Below are 15,594 nucleotides of genomic sequence, written 5' to 3' on the forward strand. Positions count from 1 at the left end.
GCTTCAGCAGGCCTTTGATTGCCACCTCAGAGTCTACCACCGATCTCCTCCTGATTGTTAGTGGGTTTGGCAATACTAGCAGCATGAAGCCGACGAATCCAGTGGCTCCCAGGGCTCTGCATTCCAGTCTTCATTTAAGTGTGGTGGTTTGGTCAAGGTAAGAATGACCAATCTCCTTGTGATTTAGGAAAGAGGGAGGTTTAGAAAGGTGCTGGTACAGGGTGGCTGCTGTGATTACCACTACCTTTGTGTGAAAAATTGCTTCCTGATTTCATTCCTGAATGGCTGGACTTTAAATTTAGGATCATGACTACTTGTTCTTCAACCCTCCACCAAAAGCAAGTTTCCCTATATATTTGTTCATTCATGGGATGTGGGCATTGCTGGCTAGACAATTATTTATTACCCATCCCTAATTGTCCTTGAGAAGGTGGTGGTGAGCTGCCTTCTAAAACCGCTGCAGTCCATGAGGTGTAGGTACACCCACAGTGCTGTTTGGGAGAGAGGTCAAGGATGTTTGACCCAGTGACTGTGAAGGAACGGTGATATATTCCTATTAAGACCCAGGACGTATTGCTCAAGTATAGTAACCAAATACACTGCCATCGGCCATAATTGCTGGAATTTTCTGGGATACATGCTCTGAGAAAGACAACAACTACATTGACAATATCCTGGTTTATGAACAGGTCAATACCATCAAAATCGAAAGTAAGATTTTCAGCCAGTTTTGCATTGGAATAACATTTCTGTCAGGTTTTATCCTTTATCTTTAAAGTGGTGTTCAGCCTGAAATAAAACATCTGATGTAAACCTGACCAACATTCCATAGTCACATAAATTGTTCACTTATCTCGGGTTCCAGCAGATTCCCAGCTAATTAAAATCATCCTTTATGAATATCTACAATCTGTATTTTCTTGTGCATCAAACTAAGTGGTTCAGGCAAGTCCCTTTTCATTTGAGATTTAGCTATCAGAATGTAACCTGCTTCGCTGTGCAGTGCTATTATGGGCTGACGTATTGTACACAGAGCTCTCCTTCAAGCAGAGCCAGCAGTTTTAATAAATAATTAAACTGTTCTTTTGACTTTTGAATTTCAAATTCCCTGAGCTTCGGAATAGATTGAAGTGGAAGAGAACAGCTGTAAATCATTAATAATCTAACCATACGCTGTTGGCCCAAACCACAATCTTATAAACATGAACACATTAACTGTAAATACAAGAAAGCTTTTGTGTTTCTCAAAATCAGTCAGGTTAACCCTCAGCGCTTCAGTATCGCATTTTTATAGATGTCAAACAGACACATGGGGCGGGATTCTCCAACCTCCCGCCGGGTCGGAGTATCGCCTGGCGTCAATCCCGTCCCCGCCGTGTCCCGAATTCTCCGCCACCCGAGATTCGACGGGGGCGGGAATCGCGCCGCGCCGGTCGGTGGGCCCCCTGCGGCGATTCACGAGCCCGCGATGGGCTGAAGTCCCGCCGCTGACAAGCCTCTCCCACCGGCGTGGATTAAACCACCGACCTTACCGGTGGGATTGGCGGCACGGGCGGATGCCAGGGTCCTGGGGGTGCCCCCATGGTCGCCTGGTCCACGATCGGGGCCCACCGATCGGCGGGCAGGTCTGTGCCGTGGGGGCATTCTTTTTCTTCTGCCTTCGCCATGGCCTTCACCATGGCAGAGGCAGAAGAGACCCCCTCCCCTGCGCATGCGCCGGTATGACGTCAGCAGCTGCTGACGCTCCGGCGCATGCGCGGACATACGCTGCCCGGCGAAATCCTTTCGGCCCCGGCTGGCATGGCGCAAAGGCCGTTCACGCCAGCCGGCAGAGCGGGAACCACCCCGGCGCGGGGCCTAGCCCCTCAATCGGCGGAGGGCGGCGTGAATCCCGCACCGACACCGGCTGCTGAATACTCCGATAGCAGCGGCCCCCCGGCGATTCTCCAGCCCGTGATGGGCCAAGCGTCCGTCCGTTTTCGGCCGGTCCCGCCGACGTAAATCAAACTAGGTCCGTACCAGCTCTACGGGCGGCCTGCAGAGTCCTTGTGGGGACGTGGGGGGGTCTGGCCCCGTGGGCTGCCCACACAGTGGCCTGGCTCGCGATCAGGGCCCACCGATCCGCTGGCTGGCCTGTGCCGTGGAGACACTCTTTCCCTCCACGCCGGCTGCTGTCAACCTCCGCCATGGCCGGCGCGGAGAAGAACCCCCCTGAGAACGCCCTGGGATGACACCAGCACACGCTAGCGCTCCCACGCATGCGCCAACTCGCGCCGGCCGGCGGAGGCCCTTCGGCGCCGGATGGCTCGCGCCAAGTCCTTCCGCGCCGGCTGGCATGGTGCCAACCCCCCGGCGCTAGCCTCGCCACTGATGGTGTGGAGGATTCCGCACCTTCGGGCCGGCCCGACGACGGAGTGGTTCACGCCACTCCTCGCTGCCCGCCCCACCGGGTAGGGGAGAATCCCGCCCCAAAAATTTTAACTTTCATGCCCAAGAGACACTGAAAATTAACTTTTAAAGTCTAATATATCAAGTCTCAATCATGATTGCATATTTACCACATGCACATATGCTGACATCTGGCCATTTCAATGTAAACGACATTGTCGATATGGGTAATACTTGGTGCTATTAGAGTCTCACATTTATTTTCTTTCTTCATATTATGGTCTGAGGTTAGAGAGAATAAAGTATTATTTTCACAGCAAGAAAATATTAGATAGCAGTGATGAGATGATGCAACACTATTTTCTAAAAGTCATTTTCATCAAGGTTTGAACACAGATGGAATATGTTTGCTGAGCATTTATTCAAGGCCGTTTCCCTTCTGATATAAAAATGATTCCCAACAAAATTCACGGAGCAAACAAAATGAAAACGACAGGAAGTGTCTGCCGTGACACTCACATTAACATTTTAGCATGCCAGAAAAATCCAATGTCTATCGGGTATCTTTCTTTGCCCAAAAATATACTTTATTTATAAAATTTATTAATTCCATCACAGTTCACAGTTGGTTTTACATAAAGTGCAAGCGAGAGTCGTTTGTTTTTTGTGCACAGTGAATGTTTTAATCATAAAAACCGCCATTTGTAACAAAACTTCTTGGGACATTTTACAGTTGATTCAGATACAAAAAAACCCCACTGAAACAGCAGTGTCAATTTGCTACAAAAATACTTTTAGCTACACCCTCAGCAATCTCTCCCAACATTGAACAGGTCGATTGAATCAGTAACGGTTACAATACAACATTTGGCACTCTGAGGTGCCTCATAACTCTTATAATTACTGCTGTTATTTACAATATTCTTCCCATGTCAAACATACAACCCGTGGGGTTTTGCATGGTTTTGTACCCCTCATGTACTATGGCGGGATGGCTTTAGCCAGCTGCCTTTCCCCATTGCATCTCTACGGTACCTGCCCCAAGCTTTAGTGCATCCATCAGCAAGCACACAGCCTTGGGCCTTGAATGAGCCCATCCGATGGTTGGCAGTTAGTTTTCTTACATTCCCCACATTGAATCTGGATTTGGCATGTTGCAATAAATGAAAATCGGGAAGATAGCTGACTTCAGCCACTCCATACTATAAGATTAATTGATGCAATTAAGTAAACAAAGCTGCTGTCTGTCATTCAAGTAGATCAGACAAAGTGGATTTCAGTAAGGAGGAAAAACAGAACCAAACTGATTCAGTTCTTATTAGACTGGACAGAGCTTTTAAATCCCACCGCCCCCCTCCCAATCTGACCTGCCTAAAAAGTCAGACAGGAGTCTGTGCATGAAAACGTCACTGCCCTGCAGCCATATTTAACTTGGTGGACATCAATTGGGTTAGGGTGACACTTTCACACCCATCTAGGGAGCGAGTCACACCCTAAAGAGTGGGAGTCCCAGCAGTGTGAGGTTCAAGCGGTGGCCAGTACTTTGAATACAGCTAGTAGCTGAGGTAGAGGGAGTTATGGAAGCCAGAGGTCTGATAGATCCGGGGTACTGGCAGGACCTGACCGGCAGGCCTCAGCGAGGGATTTGAGAGGCCAGGGTGGGATGGTTAAAGGGGGGTGAGTGGGCGTTATGACTTTGAGCCTCAGATGAGCACAGTGACCCTCCAAAGGTGGTTCCCCTCACCCAAACCTGTCCCCCCTCCCCCCACCTTTATTCCCTGAGATCAGCCCACCCAGTGAAAGCTGCCAGGCTACCAGCGGGCATGGGCCTGCTCCTGCCATGGATAAAATAACAGCAGGACATTTACAGTTTATCTATTTCTCCTGAAACAAAAATAAATGGCAAAGAGGGCGCAATTTAGCTGGAAAAATTCTGTGCCTGGTCTTGGATGTGTTTAGCTGGGTGTTTCTTGGCGGCTGCAGCGCTGGTTGGAGATTCCCCGTTGGGGGGGGGGGGCATTCCCGCCCCGACGCCGGCTGTCGTATTCTCCGGCGGCATTTTTCGGGCAGGGGCGGGTTTCACACCATGCCGGTCGGGGGCCGTTGGCAGCGGCCCCCCCCCGGCAATTCTTCGGGCCCCATTCAGTCGAGCGGCCGTCCGTTTTTGGCCAGTCCCGCTGGCGAGGGTTACGCGGGACTGGCAGGTAAGTTGGCGGGGGTGGTCCTCGGGGGGGGGGGGGGGGGGGGGGGGGGCGTGGGGAATTATGACCCCGGGGAGGCCCCAATGTGGCCTGGCCCATGGTTGGGGCCCACCGATCTGCGGGCGGGCCTGTGCCATGGGGTCACTTCGTCCTTCTGCGCCGGCCCCGGTTGGGCTCCACCATGGCCGACGCAGAGAAGAGAACCCCCACTCGCGCATGCGCCAAAATACGGCAGCTGGTCTGCACATGCGCGGAACCACGATGGTGGTTCCGTGCATGCGCGAGATCACACCAGCCCTTCGGCGCATGCGTGAACTCGCGCAGTCCCTCTGGCGCCGGATGGAGCGGCGCCAACCCCTCCGGCGTCCACGCCAAAGTGGTTGGCGTCGGTTCTCCCGCCGGCGTGGGGACTTAGTCCCCCAGAAGGGAGAATCCCACTGCTTGTTCCCAATAATATTTATTGTCACAAGTAGGCTTACATTAACACTGCAATGAAGTCACTGTGAAAAGCCCTGGTGCCACATTCCGGCACCTGTTTGGGTACACAGAGGGAGAATTCAGAATGTACAAATGACCTGACAGCACGTCTTTCGGGACTTGTGGGAGGAAACTGGAGCACCCGGAGGAAACCCACGCAGACACGGGGACTCCACACAGACAGGGACCCAAGCCGGGAATCGAACCTGGGACTCAGGAGCTGTGAAGCAGTTTTTTCAGCCTCGGGTGTTTCTCTCTGCCGAGACCACACTTAGGGTAATTTCCTGCTGGTGAGCCCATGTCCAAGATGGTGGAGGTTGTGGGTTGACAAGGAACTACCGATGAAGCCTTGGTGACCTGCTGTGGTGCAATCTGTGGATACTACACATACCATCCATGGTTTGTTGGTGGTGGAAGCAGTATGCAGTTAGGCTCATCCAGTTAACTTACACCTAGACCTTATAATTTGTGAGTATTCTGTATTCATATTGGAACATCGTCCCTGCTGTCTCATCCAAAAAGACCAGCAAGGATCTAGGTTGAATCCTGAGTGTTGGCTATGTTGCTAAAGCACATCTGGAATAGCAGTTATGAGGTTCTGAGGTTGGTTGCAACACCCTTGGTTACAGAGATCAGTCATTGCTGCTCCCACATCACCACATCATTACCCCTCCTGTGAGCTGCTGTGGATGGTGATCGTTAAGATACCTGCACAGTCCGGGTCTGTGCCCAGCTTCTATAACTGTCACCGAGAGTGCTCCCTGGAGAATAGGCCGTGAATCCCTGAGTTAAGTTACTTTATACATTCACTGCTCCAATGCTCCTCCCTCCAAAACTGCTCACTGGAGACGGCCCTGGATGGGCCGAGCGGCCGCAACAGAAAACCCGAGTCCCGGCGGTGCCATTCTAATCTGCTGTCAGCCGGTGGGACCTCAGCGTGGAAGGGTCCAGGGGCAGCCTGTGGAGGGGGGGGGGGGGGGGGGGGATCGACACTGGGTGGGTCCTCTGTTGGGGCCTGGCCCACGATCGGGACCTGCCTCTCGGGCTGGGGGCCTCCTTTCTTTCGTGCCAGCCCCTGTGGCGCTACGCCATGTTGCGTCGGGGCCGCCGCGGGGAAGGGAGCCACTGCGCATGTGCACGTTGGCGCCGATACCACTGGGCATGCGCGGACCCCGTGGCGTTCAGTTGATGCTGGGATCAGCAGCTGGAGCGGCATGGGTCACTCCAGTGCCGTGCTGGCCCCCTATAGGGGCCAGAATTGCTGATCCTGAGGCCATATTGACGCCGTCAAGAAACACGACAGCATTTCCGACGGCGTCAACACTTAGCCTCAGGATCAGAGAATCCCGCCCGGAATTTTATAACTAACAGCCAGTAAATTCTGAAGAACCTACACTGAAGAAAACTCTCTGCTGCAGTGACGTTCGGGGGATGTAGACACAAACCAGGCCTATATCTTTTAAACATATAACTGCAGTGAGGCGACACATGCCATTCGCTCACAGTGTAAAATATCATAATGGTAAAATCCGAAACCATTCATAAAATACACCCCAGTATTATTTTAAAAATTGTTGATAGCACATGGAACAAATTCAGTCTGCCAAGTCTGTTTGAGAAGCAGCCACATGTAATCACTAGTGTGGCAATCAGTGCTTTTGGAAAGCATTTTGTTAGTTTTGTTTGAATTTAAATTACTGAGTGCAACTTCAATGGCTGCAGTACAAAGACTTGCAAATTGGATTTTTGTTTTATTTGGAGTTAATGGAAACCCTGTACTAACCGTAACATTTCTTTAATAGCAAATTAGTTATGAGTTTATGAGACTCAAGCTGGAGTGAGTGCATTATGTGAACAGTGAGGTACCCAGCTTTGTGTTCAATTGGTCTGCACCTCAGGAGCAGCTCGGAAGATTGGCTCAGTCTGAGGAAACAAAGGATAATTGTACTTGGAACTGGTAAAGATTTTCAATGGGGTTCCTCAGGGCCATCAACTTTTACATTGGACGTAAATGAGTTTGGAAGCTCAGGCATAAAACAAAGCTATCTTAATTAATTGAAGGAGAGAGGGTCTGCAAGCAGAGAACAGATGGTTCAACTACAAAAGGAAGTGGAAAAGTTGGAGGATTGGGTTAAAAAGTGAAAAATGCCATTTTAAATCCAGGGGGTTAGAGAACAACAATGGGAATTAAGGGGACTGTAACAAGCTACTGTATGCAACAGTTTGCAGTGAAAATTAAAATGCCTCGAGTATAATTGAGTATAACATTATGGAGATACTACATATTCAAATGCCTCAAATGTTGCCATGTTTTAACAATATAAAGTCACTCATAAGGGATTGTGTAAACATGTTATGTGTTCATTTATTTAAACTAGGCACTTGGGGACATTTATACAAAGGTACAAAGCTTGAAGACCTCACCAGCAAAGCTGTGAGAGATGTGTTCCACTCACAGGTCAAAGTGAAACTAAGACTGGATCACATGACACACTTCCCTTCTTATGATGTCATGTGGCTAATCCCCTAAAGGCATATTCCAAAACATATCTCGTCCTTTCCTTATCTCTCTAATCTCTGCCAGCACTTCAACTTTCCAACAGCTCTACATCCTTCCACATTGGGTCACTTATGCATCCCCTGTTCCTTAGTTCCACCATTGTTGGCCATGCCTTTAGCTGTCTCGACTCCCAAGTTCTGAACTCCCTCCCTAAATATCTCTGCCTCGCCAAGGTCGCGATTCTCCAGCCTCACTACAGGCTGTCATCCCGGGCGGGACAGGAAATTTTCCCACCCTGCCCATGACTATGTTGGTGTTGGGGCTGGAAAACCCTGCCCCCTGTCTCATATTTCCTCCTTTAAAATCCTTATTACATCCTCTCTCTTTGATCAAATGTTTGGTTACTTGTTCCAATCACTCCTTCTTTAGCTCACTGTCATTTTTTATTTGTCTGATTATGTGCCTGTCAAGCGCATTGGAATGGTTTACAACGTTAAAGCCACCAAATAGGTATAAGCTGATGCTGATAATTCATTCAAACTATACAATTTAGCTAGGCATATAGAGAAGTCAATAGTGGTTGTAAAAGTGAGAAAAAATCAGATCAATGTTTCACTCTTCCTAGAGAAGTGAACGTTTAGTTACAGAGTTACCAATTTCATCAAACTGTTGAGTGTTATTTCCATAACCTTCTCAAAATCAGAATCGAGATTGAATGAGGGAAAAGGTCAGATCAGCAAGAGCATAAAATGAGGAGTAGTGGATTGGCTGTCATTTTACTGTTGATTGATTTGAAAGGGAAAGAAAATTGGGTGAGGATACTGGGCAGCCATTTTATCCACTGCCAAATTTGAATTGTAGTCTCTTTGTACCCACACTGGATTTTAGTATTTTTGAACTAAACTAATAAAAGATAAATCCTGACATGCTTTTTTTTCTCAAATATAAATTTGTGTTTCCTCAGGGGCCTGATGCCTAAAACACTGGACGGTCAGATCACCATGGAGAAAACTCCCAGTTACTTTGTTACCAAGGAGGCAGCTGCCCGAATCTATGCAATGTCCAAGGATGCCAAGCTAATAGTGGTGGTTCGGGACCCCGTCACTCGAGCTATTTCTGACTACACGCAAACTCTCTCAAAAAAACCCGATATCCCGAGCTTTGAGAGCTTGACCTTCAAAAACAGGACTACAGGCCTGATTGACACGTCATGGAGTGCGATTCAGATTGGTATCTATGCCAAGCACTTGGAGAATTGGCTACAGTATTTCCCAATGGACCAGATTCTGTTTGTGAGTGGAGAGAGGTTGATCAGTGACCCCGCAGGAGAACTCGGCAAAGTTCAAGACTTTCTGGGTCTGAAGAGGATCATCACAGACAAACATTTCTATTTCAACAAGACCAAGGGCTTCCCTTGCTTGAAGAAGCCAGAGGGCAGCAGCAAACCCCATTGCCTGGGCAAAACAAAAGGCAGAACCCATCCCAACATTGACCCAGAGGTGGTTCAGAGGCTGAGAGACTTCTACCGGCCTTTCAACATGAAATTTTACCAAATGACGGGACAGAACTTTGGCTGGGATAACTGAAATACTAAATATGTAAAATATTTCTAATGAGACTATATAGAGTAAAATAATAAGAAAAAGAGAAACTCTGAGAAAATTTGGGGCAGGAATATATTGGAAGCAACGTGACTTTATCTTTATGTTCAAATATGCATTTTTCCTGAGTTATTTATTTAAACTATTAGCCACATATTACACAAGGTTATAGAATGAGCAATCTCGCACACTTACAGTAGAGTTCAGTTTTACTTGGAATTATTTAGACATTTTCGACACCTGTTATCTCAAATCATGCAAAAAACTTGTTATTTTTCCAGAGTTGTTAAATCTTTGTATTACCTTCATATTTTATTCGCAAATTTCTTTAACTAAGGGTGCTATTTCTGTATAGGGTTATTTCTTTTACCTCACTTATGCGTTTTTAAAAGCACACATTTAATAAAGGTTACGGGTATTTATAACAATATCATTTGTAATCAGGAGTCACTGCTTGCCTGTGAAGACATGGTTTAATTTTTTAATACTTTTTTTAATGTCATCTTTGCCTTCTTTGTGTGAAGAAAGATAAACCTTTGTAATAGAAGAAAATGTTTTGGAATTAATTGGGAGCAAATTGGATTATGGTCAAAAATGAGTGTGGTGATTGTGAGGAGTAAGTAACCTGTGTCTGTCTGTTGTGATACAGGTAAAACATTGTGTAGAATTCTCATTTGTGCAGCCAATAATAAATGCACTGTTAAGTGGCTGCACATCTAATCAAGGGGTGCAAAGTCATCAGAGTTTAGCGCGAGTTCTAGCTGGACTGTGCTACTTAAATTAAGGGTGTGTCACTCAAAGGTGCTGCAATTCATGACAGAAGTGACTTTAGTCTGAGAAAGGCAATGGAGTAACATAATATGGCAGAGGACTGGCTCCAAGATTCTCTGTCACTGCACTAGAGGCCTTGGTACAGGAGGTGAAGAGGAGCAGAAAGGTCCTCTTGACAAACTACATGAGAGCAGATAACTGTGCAGAACCGTGCCAAGATTCTGGCCCCAAGGAGCTGGAAGCAGTACTAAAATAAATTCAATGGGCTGACATGAGTGGTCAAGGTCAGCGAATGTGTCTTCGCTTGCCATATTCCATCAATCTGCGTGGGTTTCCTCCGGGTGCTCCGGCTTACTCCCACAAGACTCGAAAGACGCGTTTATTAGGTCAATTGGACATTCTGAAATCTCCCTCAGTGTACCCGAACAAGCGTCGGAGAGTGACAACTAGGGGATTTTCACAGTAACCTCATTGCAGTGTTAATGTAAGCCTACTTGTGACACTAATAAAGATTATAAAAATTATAATTGCACCATTAGCTTTTCACATTGCTGAGTGTAACACAGCCCCATTACTTGGCTGCCAAAAGTCTCCATCAGTCACAGGTCATACCTAACATTCATACCTTCATCTCACCCTCACTTATCTAGCATGGATGCAAATCTCACAACCGTGTCTCACAGCTTGCACACAATGCCATCTACTCAACCATGACAGTCACATCACCCAGACAAATTTCACCACACCCTCTAACATACTTGCATCTCTCCCATGGGACAAAGTGGCACATACTGAAAGGAGCAGCACCTAACTGGCAAGGGACATATTCTCATTCCTATGGAGGACACAGTGCTTGCTGTGGCCTTGGCCAATGGCAGGGCTGGAAGGACTGAAGGTAATGGTCTGTTTTTACCCATTCCCCTGCTTTTTTGTACGACTTTCCCCTCGTTCACAACTTCTCCTGATTCCCAGGCAACAGATGGTGGAAGCGTGCAGCCCTTGCTTTCGCCCACTGCAACTCTACCTTAGTGCCTTCCTTCTTTCAGATATCCAGGAACTGTCATCTGACCAGGCAGTGATCCAGGACTGTGAAGGGCAGGAACACGAAGATGCTGATGATGAAACACCATCACAAGTTTAATTTCATAATTACAGCCACCAACTCAGGTACCGCATGCACTTTAGAGGGCAAGGTCTTCACATGGTGAGTGACAAGGCCTGGGCTAGGGGAAAGACTCTCGCAGATGTCAGCACCACTAGTTCTGCTGCAGATCACTCCAATAAGGACATCGATGAGGCAGCTTACAGAAAAAGCCTGATGGTCATGCACAATAAATGCTTGAAAGAAACAATAGCACAAAACTTTCATCTCCATGGAATGGTGCGATTCTTTCAGAACACTTCTGGGCTTAACTAGTGAGAAAAAAAACTCCTAGCTCTGGTAATAAAATGTTATGAGTCTTCATATTCTGGTAAGTAATGCACCACAACTGCTAAAATAAAGTGATCAGTTTTGACTGTTAATCCAATTTCGAATTGGTTGCATGATTTACAGTTATTTGACGTTGAATTGAAATATTGGAAACTCACAGAAGAGACAGTTCAAACGCCTCAGTCCTGAGAGTCAGCCTCACCAGAAAAATTCACCAATCATTTCCATTTTCTGATACTGGCTGTCCTTTGCCACCATTTTCTGATTAGATTGTTTTTTTGCACTGTTTCTTTGACACCTTTCCAGGGGATAGATATTGCCCAAGAGCTGTTACCTCAAATTGGAAAGAACATCCGTCCGTCTGTCCATCCATCCATCTGTGTACTACCTGTCAGCAGGCCCTTGGCTCATTGTCTGCTGATGCTTCACCCTGAAGAGAGATATTCATCAGCAAATTATGGAATAGACGGAACAAATGTCGGAGTGAAATGTCATTAACTCTTCTGTCCCAGCACAGGAGTACAGATACCTCTCGCTGACCAGATAATATTGTGCATTGTGGAACAATGAGCCAGTGAGGAAGACTTTTTGGATGGCAGGAAATCAGATATCACCATGCAAAAAGTTCAGGCTTAAGTGTCTGAAACTGCAAAGCCCAAAACACTCTGGATTTCAAAAACCACATTGTCACGACATCACTCGCCAAAGCAATTGTGGCAATGTTGGGCTGAAAACATGGACCTTGAGTTTGTCCCTGTCACGTTGATAATATGGCAGCATGGTAGCACAGTGGTTAGCACAGTTGCTTCACAGCGCCAGGGTCTCAGGTTCCCAGCTTGGGTCACTGTCTGTGCGGAGTCTACACATTCTCCCTGTGTTTGCTCCGGTTTCTTCTGGGTGCTCCGGTTTCCTCCCACAAGTCCCGAAAGACGTGCTGGTTAGGTGAATTCTGAATTCTCCCTCACTCTACCAGAACAGGTGCCGAAATGTGGCGACCAGGGCTTTTCACAGTAACTTCATTGCAGTGTCAATGTAAGCCTACTTGTGACAATAAATATTATTAAGTTAAAAATTTAATTTAATTTAATTTAAAGCCACCCGTGTTATAGATATAGAACAGTACAGCACAGAACAGGCCCTTCGGCCCTCAATGTTGTGCCGAGCAACGATCACCCTACTCAAACCCACTTATCCACCTTATACTCCTGTGTTGCTTTTGCTCAATTCTGGTGCATCACATGTCGAATTCCATCATAGTGAGGGCAGTGAAATGGGAATCAGACCCATGCGCTGCAAGCGTGCAAAGTAGACAGGTTGTGACTCAGCGTCTAACACTGATTCGATGCCAGCCTGGCTGTTTTTTACACTGCTGCTCTAGTTAGTGCCTTCTCTTCAACATGCATAATTGAACATGTCTTCAATAACAGGAAATATAAAGATAAAACCAATGCCATTTAAAAGAATCATCACAACATGCAGGTCAGTTGCTGATTAACCTTGATTGGCTCTTTTTGAATTTGTGGAAACAGTGATGTTTTGAGGAGCTGATAATCATAGGGCACAATTCAGCGGCGTCATTGTGACTCACTTACTGTTAGGGTGAGGCAGTTGAATCTTGCGAAAGGCCTCTCCTGAGATTTGTGAAGCTCGAAACGTCTCATGAGATTCAAACACATCTCGAGAGAGAGGTCACGATCTGGATCTCACTTTCACTGGCCATATTCCAGATGCAGCCGGATAGGATGCTCTATATCGCCTATCTGTAGATGTTTGTGAGAGTCGAAGCAGACATGCCAAATTTCTTCAGCTTCCGTAGGCTTTCTTGACTGTTGCATCAACGTGAGTGGACCAGGACAGACTGTTAGTGATGGTGACCCCCAGGAACTTAAAGCTATTGACCATCTCCACTTTGGAGCCTTTGACGCAGACGTGAGAATGTGTTGTGCTACGCTTCCTGAAGTCGATGATCAGTTCCTTGGTCTTTCCGACATTTAGAGGAGAAGTTGTTTTCAGTATACCATGCAGCCAAGTGATTTATCTCTCTCCTGTAGTCTGATTCATCGTTGTTTGAGATACGGCCCACCACAGTCGTACCATCCACAAACTTATAGATTGAGTTGGAATTAAATCACAGTCATGTGTGTATAGGGAATACAGTGGAGGACTGAGCACATCCTTGTGGGGCCCCAGTGTTGAGGACTAATGTAGAGGAGATGCTGTTACCTATCCTGGCAGACTAGAGTGAAGAAGTCAAGGTTTCAGCTGTACAGGGAAGGGTCAAGTCCAAGATTGCAGAGTCTGCATGCAGGTCAGGATTAGTTGCTATTGCAAGACAACCTTCCCCAAATTCTGAGGATAATTGTAGCAATCCCGCCTGTGTGTTGCAGTAATGGAGAGAAATTGAACAGAGGCAGCAAAGAGCTCTGAGCAACAGGCCTTACCTCCTATTGTCTTCCAGCACCATTTCTCCTACCTCCACCTCAGTCAGTAGTATTGTGTTGAAAGTGTGTACTTCATTAAGGAGGGGGGGCATAGCCCTTTTTAGAGTCTGACCAGGAACCTCAGAGCAGAACACAGTTTACACACCCTGTGAAAGTGACCATAGCACTTAATTTATTTCGGCTTAGATCCTTCCAGGTTGGATTGTTTGTCGTAACAAACATATCGTTGTTCACAGTGGAAAAGTGACAGAGTTGCTGTATTCCAGGAGGGGGATCTTCATTGTCTTCTGTCTGAATAGAGAGAAACAGGAAGAGTGCGCATGTGGCTTTACCAGGGTGCTGGCTGCCATCGACTGCACACACAGGGCTTTGCAGGCGCTGCATCTCAAGGGTGAGGTATATCAGAACTCCAAAGGAATACCACTCAATTAATGTGCAATTGGTTTGTGACCATGCTCAGCACATCATCTAGCTGAATGCCCACTATCATGGCAGCAGTCGTGATGAGTATATCATGAGTGTAATCATTCAGCAACACATCTCCTGCTGGGCTGCCTTCCACAGGCATTATAATCAGCAGGCAGCACACAGTTTGCATGCTGCTCTCCTTGTTTTGAACTGGGACAAGTTAATTTTGCAATGTGTTCCCACACCCAACTGTAGGAGCCATCCAATTTTGCCACCACCAACCTCCTCCATAACCCTGGTAGCTCTGAGACTGGGCTTAACCCATTGTGGGGGGACAATAATGATCTTATATCCTTCATATGCCGCTTGCTTTGCCTAATTGTGAAGTATTGAGAGCATATATTAGAAATAAAGTATCTTGTTCTTCGCACTGGCACCCAGCTCCCAGTTTGATATGTGCAGCCAAATTCACAGAAGCAAAGTCAGGTGAAAACCGTGCATTGACAACATTCCAGTTTCTTTATCAAACAATTTGAGAAGTCAGGTCCATCAGGAAGTTCTGGAACGAAAAGGAACTTAAGTTTGGCCTGAAATCTCCAGCCATTGCGATTCACTTTTCCCACTGGCAGCACACCCCAGCCCACGGGTTTCCCGGTGGTGTGGGTTGGTTCAATGGGAAATCCCATTGACAAGCAGCAGGAGTATAGAATCCCACCACCAGCCAACGGCGCTGCCGAGAAACATGTGGCTGGAGATCTGAAGAATCCATCCCTTTATTTCCTGTTCCTTTACATCCCCCACTCTGTGTAGGTTTTAGTCTCCTCTGCTTTTTCAACGGTGCATCTTTCTTGACACTTCCTAATCTTTGTAAAACATTAAGCTTATTTATCTATTATTCAACTTAACATTTAAAACCAATTATCCACATTGGTAGCAAAGCAATTCTTTCAGGACAGAGAGCAATATTTTACAAAACGAAACCAGGGAAGAGATCGACATCTTTGCACACAATATAAGTCACAACATAAACATCTGCCTCACGAATGCATTCAATCACAATTTATGTGTTAATCATTGCAGTCATCTTCAATTTTCAAAGTCTTATTGGAATAGACATTGCTGCAGGAATTATGCATCTCTCAGATTATGGGCTGGATTCTCCGATTGCCGGAATCACATTCGGCAATTGGCTGGAAAATCCGTTTTGACTCCAAAATCGGGGGGCAGTGCCTGTTTTTGGATGCTCCGCCTACTCCAAAACAGCATCAGTGGTGAGTACGCCGCATGCCGTTGGGACGGCCTCAGGTTGTTGCCTGAACGTCCTCCCCCGATGGGCCGACTTCCCGACGGCGTGGAACACTGGTGGTCTGAGGCT

The 15,594-nt window shown here is 46.8% G+C and overlaps 1 protein-coding gene across 1 annotated transcript in view; it reads left to right on the plus strand.

Annotated features, from left to right (window-relative positions):
• The window catches only part of LOC119953382 (heparan sulfate glucosamine 3-O-sulfotransferase 3A1-like), a 175,986-nt gene extending 165,524 nt beyond the window's left edge, over window positions 1-10,462 (plus strand). Inside the window, exon 2 of the mRNA XM_038777595.1 lies at window positions 8,531-10,462. Coding sequence (XP_038633523.1) covers window positions 8,531-9,152 — 622 coding nt within the window. The 3' untranslated portion in view covers window positions 9,153-10,462. The remainder of the gene's footprint in view (window positions 1-8,530) is intronic.
• Window positions 10,463-15,594: the final 5,132 nt, after the last annotated feature.

Source organism: Scyliorhinus canicula, chromosome 18, assembly GCF_902713615.1.
Source record: "Scyliorhinus canicula chromosome 18, sScyCan1.1, whole genome shotgun sequence".
NCBI lineage: Eukaryota > Metazoa > Chordata > Chondrichthyes > Carcharhiniformes > Scyliorhinidae > Scyliorhinus > Scyliorhinus canicula.